The following is a 6,152-nucleotide window of genomic DNA, read 5'->3' as shown; positions in this document are numbered from 1 at the left end:
CTATCCCCCCCCCAGCCCTCTCACACCGGTTTTCCTTACAGCCCAAGGGAGGAAAATAAGAGTAAGGCACCGAAAAGCAAGTCAGAGTGTCAGAACAACGGAACCAACGCCCCCCAAAAGTTCCTAAAATCCAGTGGTGTTTTGGTCACCCAGAGCGCACCGAGCAAGGCGAGAAGAGTTTGGGTACTAAAATTTCCCACTAAACAAAGAAATCCACACCGAAGCAGATTTCGTTTTGTAAAATTGATTTCTCCATTCCTAATGTAGGACCTGAAGATTTCATTAAGAAAGAAAGGAAAGAAAGAAGGGCGCAAGAAACGAAAGAAACTTTACTGGCTTCCCGTTTTCACCCCAAGAGCTTGCCAGCGTGTGAATTAGAATCAAGACCTTGCTATGGTACAGTGATTAAAATACCACCGAGTATGACAGAAACGTAAACACAAAGCGTTCATTGCTGGGAGATAAATAAAGAGCTAATTATCTCATTCTGTCAACTCTCAATGAGAGCGGGATCTCGCTCTCAGTGTGGGACACACACTCATCTCCTCAAACCTCAGCAACAGCCCAATGTTCAAACCATTCTGTAAAAGAAAAGTGGGGGAAAAAACCCCAGCAGCTCTATTTTTCCTTTCATATTTCCGTCAAAACAATGAGATCGAAAGCAGCCTAGGGGCTGCCTGGGGGTCTAATAAACACATCACTTTTTCTTTTGCGCGGTTGCGTTTGGGATCAGGGAAAAAAAAAAAAAAAAAAGATCCTACCTGTAGGATCGGGTGGAGGGGACACCGTGAAACACGATGCATCGATATTTGTGCGTGTTTTCTTAGCCGGGGGTGGGGTGGGGGGTGCATCTTCGCGTCAAGCACCGGGCTTTGGGAAAATGTCGTGTGATTGGTAGAGCAAACTAATTTTGTCAGGCTGAATGTGCCGATGTCCCAGGGCTAAGGCGCCTTGCTCCCTTGATGCGGGTTAACGTCCTCAATAGTCCCCCTCCAGCTGAAGCCTTTGATCAGACCGCTGCTGGCGCCTAAAAACAACATCACTTGTCTGCCTATTAGAGGCACTGACTAATCGTGACAGATTGTTTATTCTCGCAATTAGCAATGCAGCCGCTTCTCCGAGCACCCCCACACACACCCCCGCCCCGGCGCGGCCCGGCCCGGCCCCCCGGCCCGACGGAGCGCGGGGGAGCCTGCGGGCAGCGCGGGCAGCACGGGCAGCGCGGGGGAGGCTGCGGGCAGCGTGGGCAGCGCGGGGGAGGCTGAGGGCAGCGCGGGCAGCGCCTCGCCGGAGCGCTCAGCAGGACGGCACGGATCGGGAGGGGAATTGAATGTGTCCGTGTGAGCTGTCCGTCGGCGAATAGGTCCGTGCAATGTGCCTGATCTATAGGAGCGCTCGGGAGTAGCCTGCAAGTCGCCTACAAATCATCTTCACCCAGAGCGATTGTGTACGAGCAGCAGCAGATGTGCGGGGTAGGTGTGTGTGTGCACACGCAGGACAGTATCTACAGTGAGCACACCGCACTTACGCGTGTGGAAGATGCGGGAGTGTGGCTGCGTGCAGGACAATTCATTTCAATCAGATCCTGTTGTTTATCAGTTAATAAAATGTCTGTTGTATCAATTCATTTCATAATCTATACGCTCCTAATCTACCATCTTTATTGGGTCCAGTTAAAACGAAAGGGAATTCACTGTCTCTCCCCGTGTAGATAATTGCCCTTAAATGACTGCAAGAGCCTCTTGTGTTTCGAGGAGATTAGAGCCCTGCAGCTATCAATAAACTTTTCTCAGCGAGCGGCCAATCACGTTATTAGAGAGCGGCTCCGTTTTACTGCACATCCGTCCTGGGCGCAGGGATAAGGGATCGTAAAACGAATTTACAAAACAAAATAGCCGGCACTTTAACGGGTCTGGGGCTTAGATGTCCCGTTTTCCGTGAATGGACATTTCGTTATCTGCAGACACGCACACATCTACGCCGTGAAACGGAGCACAAGCCGTGTGTGTGCGCGTGTCTGCATGTACGCATATACACAGGCAAAAACCTCCGCAGGGAGGGCGTGCGTTTAAAAAACAAACCCAACCAACAAACACCCCTAAAAACACTGTTTGAAGGCGCAGCCAGCCTGCGGGACAGGCGGGGGCTCCCTCTGCGAGGTCACACTCGGGACAGCCCAGTATTTGTTGGTTTTCCAGAAGAAGGCGGCTCGGGCCCACTCCCTCACGCTTCGCAAACACAAAGGCCGGCTTTTTTCCCGACGTGAACACAGGTTTTTTTTTTTTTTCCCCGGTTTTTGAGCCTCCCCGGCCCCCAGTCCCGTCCCCGCGGCGGAGCGCTGCTCCGGCCTTCCTTGCTCCCGCCCGCGATGCGCGCTGGGGCGCGGAGCGGGGCTGGGGGGCGCGGAGCGGGGCGGTGCGGGGCAGTGCGGTGCGGGGCTGGGGGGTGCGGAGCGGGGCGGGGCGGGGCGGGGCGGGGAGGGCCGAGGCGGGCTGGGACGGAGCGGGGCGGGGCGCCCCGACGGGATCCCGGCTCGGCCGCCCCCGCCCGCTCCCGGGGCCGCCGCCGCAGCCAATGGGGCGCCGCCGCCCCGCCCCCCGCGCGCTGGTTGGGCGGCGCCTTCCCCCGCGCCGCTTTATCAAGCGGCGCCGCCCGCCGTGGGGCCGGAGCGCGCCGACGGCTGCACGCGCCCCCGCCCCGCCTCGGCCCGGCCCCATGAGCCGCGGCGCCCGCTCCCGCCCGGCGCTGCGGTGGCGACGGCGGGCCGCCTCTGCATGGCCCCGGCTGTGGATATGACCACCGCGCCCACCGGGGTCCGCAGCGACGAGCCGCCTGCATCCGCTTTCAGCAAGCCCGGCGGCGGCCTCCCCGTCGCGGCGGCGATGGGCGGGGAGGAGGAGAGCGACAAGCCCAAGGTCTCCCCATCCCTCCTGCCGTTCAGCGTGGAGGCGCTCATGGCCGACCACAGGAAGCCGGGCGGCAGGGAGGGCCCCGAGGGCGCCGGGCCCCCGCCGGGCGCCGGGGCGGCCGCCCGCTCCAGCCTCAGCCCTCGCCTGGGCGCCCTGACGACGGAGGCGCCGGCCTCCCCGCTGCCGCTCGGCGGCCACTTTTCCGTCGGGGGGCTGGTCAAGCTGCCCGAAGACGCGCTCGTCAAGGCGGAAAGCCCCGAGAAGCAGGAGCGGAGCCCCTGGATGCAGAGCCCGCGGTTCTCGCCGCCTCCCCCGAGTAAGTAGGCTCCGGGAGCGGGCGGGCTGGGAGCCCCCTCCGGGCCGTCTGCGCCCTCCCCGCGGGGCCGGGCGGGGCGGGGGCGCCGCTGCGGCGGCGGCCGGGGCTTTCCTCTCGCTTTCAGCCGGCCGCTCCTGGCGTGGCTTTCGCTGCGGTTCGCACGCTCTGCCGGGCCGCCTCGGCCTGTCCGAAATCTTGAACCGGTTCAAGTGCGTGCGAAGCCGGAGGGCGGCGGCGCCCGGGCGAGATCTCGTGCCAAATGTTAACCGGGGAGGGGTGGCGGGAGAAGAAGAAGAAGAAGCAGCGGCCTGGCCTGCCTGTTAGCTTAACTTGGGGCTCGAACTGGCCACGCAAAGCCCGGCTCGGCCTCAGCGGTTTTTTCTCCGAAAGCGCCTCAAATAAGTTCATAAGGACCCGCGCAGACCGGGCTCCCGGGCGAGGCGCCTTCGGGCTTTGCGGGCTTCAGCCCCACCAGCTGCTAACTCAAGTGTTGCATCTCCAAAGTCCGAAGAGCCGCAATTGATGATGTTTTCCTGCCTTAAGACGGGGAGATCTAAAATAATAAAAATAGCAGCGGGAGGGCCGAGATGAGAAAAGCCTGTTAATCCTCTGCAGAGGCCGCCTGCCCTCGGCCGGATCTCGCTCCCTTCACGCCCGGGCTCCCGTGGAAAGCGGCGAGCTTGGGCTGAGGCTCTCCGGAGCGTTTGGGGTACGCTTAGAGCTGCGAACAGAGCTGCTTTCTCTCTCCCTTGGAGAAAGGCAGGTTTCCCGACATGACTTCTGTAGAGTATCGCGGAGGTTTAATTTATTTACATTGCAAAGTAAAAGTTGTTGTTGCTAAGTAAACCCGGGGCAGATCGAGGTTGAGGAGCCTTAGAAATGTTAAATAAGAGGAGAGGAGCAGACCGGTGAAGAGGGGTAGATAGAGGTTGAGTGTGAATTCAGAGCCCGTAATTAATTACATGCTTAATCCGGTTCCCAGGGGCCTAATGAAGAGGGTGTGAGTCTGAGAAGCCAGACCGTTTTGTTTATTTTTTTCCTTAATCCAATAAAAAGGACAGGACATAGATTTTTTTTTTTTGAGGGTCACTCCCTTCATTTACGTCTCCTCTGTATGAGCCAGGAGCTGTGAAGGCAGGAGACGCAGGGTGTGTGGGTGTCTGACTCCTGCCCTTTGCCGGGTTTTTCCATGGAGTCGGAAAGCTTCTCGCTATGAAGCGCTGCAAGTTTCGCTCCTGGGAGTCTTGAAAAACCTAATTCCTTGGTGAAGCACCCGCTTTTTTTACTGCAACGGGAGATGTAAATTTGAAGCGTGCCCCGGGCAGCCCTGGAGTTTTGGGGCCACTTCACTGTGAGCGGGGCCTTATTTTCCCCTTTCTCCCCAGCCTGGCTGCTGTAGGGGGGGGGGGGGGGGCCTCTGCGGGGCGCATGGGTTTGGGTGCTGCTAACCGAGGTGTCTCTCTCCTTCCCCCTCTCCCCTGGGCGCAGGGCGGCTGAGCCCCCCAGCCTGCACCCTGCGCAAGCACAAGACCAACAGGAAGCCCCGGACGCCCTTCACCACGGCCCAGCTGCTGGCCCTCGAGAGGAAGTTTCGGCAGAAGCAGTACCTGTCCATCGCTGAGCGCGCCGAGTTCTCCAGCTCGCTCAGCCTCACCGAGACCCAGGTGAAGATCTGGTTCCAGAACCGCCGCGCCAAGGCCAAGCGGCTCCAGGAGGCCGAGCTGGAGAAGCTGAAGATGGCAGCCAAGCCCATGCTCCCGCCCGCTGCTTTCGGCATCTCCTTCCCGCTGGGCGGCCCGGCTGTGGCCGGCGCCTCTCTGTACGGCGCCTCCAGCCCTTTCCAGCGGGCAGGGCTGCCTGTGGCTCCCGTGGGACTGTACACGGCACACGTGGGATACAGCATGTACCACCTCACATAGAGCTGAGCCCTGCTGCGCCCAGCCTGCCGGCTGTCTGCTCCCGCCGGCTCCGCACGCACTCCCTCCCTGCTCCTCTGGCTCCTTGCTGCGGACTTCCCCACGGGCCCCGTGGCAGAGACTGCTCCAGTCTGGCTCTGCTCAGCCTCTCTGCTTCCCCCTGTGATGCTGGCCCGCCCCGGTCCGGCACTGTTCCACTTTCCTCAGCAGTCCTGAGAGCTGCTCAGCTCTCCAGCTGGCAAAACCTGAGGCATCACCCCAGCTCCTCCCTAGCACTGGGCGGCAATGGGCCAGGCCTGCCCCGCTTCCCCAGGTCCGGCTGGCAGCCTGGGGAGAGCCCCCCGCCGTGGGGGAAGGAACTGTGGAAGAGAAACGGCGAAAAGGGGGCTGAAAGACAGGATGTTTCTCTTACTTTCTGCAAGGCGAGGTCAAGAGACAGAAATGTAGAGCAGCCTCTCCCATCCCTGTGTAACAGCACTGTCTGTTACTTGTGTTTGTTCTTCCACCAGCTCCTTTGGAAGGGGCTCTGTGTACTATGTAATATACTGTATATTTGAAATTTTATTATCATTTATATTATAGCTATATTTGTTAAATAAATTAATTTTAAGCTACTGTTTGATGCGGTTTGTTTGCTCCTTGCACTGCCAGGGGTGACAGGAGCCTAAATTTGTCTTGTGTGTCAGGGGGCCAGGAGAGAGCAACTGGCTGTACCAGTCACTTTTCCTCCTCCCCAGGAGACTTCAGCCTCTGACAGTGAGGCCTCGGCTGAGTTCTCAGCTTGCTGTGTATCCCACAGTTGCCCTGTCCTCAACGGCTGTGTGAGGTTTCTTCTCTCACCCCCCACCGCTCCTTGCCGGCAGCTCCTGTTGCATCCCCTGCTCCGAGGGTGTGGGTGCCCGCTGCCGTGCTCGCCAGCGGCTCCAGGACCGGCGCGGCCCCGGCCAGGCTTTCCCGGCCCTAGGCGGCAGAAAAGTGGCTCCTCTCCCTGCCAGCGGCCTTTTGCCGGGA

At 59.7% G+C, this 6,152-nt stretch overlaps 1 protein-coding gene across 1 annotated transcript; it reads left to right on the top strand.

Moving 5' to 3' along the window:
• Positions 1-2,685: 2,685 nt before the first annotated feature.
• On the top strand, positions 2,686-5,295 carry MSX1 (msh homeobox 1). Its single transcript, XM_074821360.1, has 2 exons — positions 2,686-3,225; positions 4,714-5,295. Exons 1-2 carry the CDS (start codon positions 2,775-2,777, stop codon positions 5,142-5,144), a joined length of 882 nt encoding a protein of 293 aa, XP_074677461.1. The 5' UTR covers positions 2,686-2,774; the 3' UTR covers positions 5,145-5,295.
• The last annotated feature ends 857 nt before the right edge of the window (positions 5,296-6,152 follow it).

Source organism: Strix aluco, chromosome 4 (assembly GCF_031877795.1).
Source record: "Strix aluco isolate bStrAlu1 chromosome 4, bStrAlu1.hap1, whole genome shotgun sequence".
Taxonomy (NCBI): domain Eukaryota; kingdom Metazoa; phylum Chordata; class Aves; order Strigiformes; family Strigidae; genus Strix; species Strix aluco.
This window is presented reverse-complemented; position numbering and strand designations above follow the sequence as displayed.

What these genes read in the sequence shown, in the direction of transcription:
- MSX1 (XM_074821360.1), top strand. Translation starts at nt 2,775, where the DNA reads ATGGCCCCGGCTGTGGATATGACCACCGCGCCCACCGGGGTCCGCAGC. An exon ending in GTTCTCGCCGCCTCCCCCGA is followed by an intron (nt 3,226 to 4,713) that starts GTAAGTAGGCTC and finishes CCCTGGGCGCAG; the next exon opens with GGCGGCTGAGCCCCCCAGCC.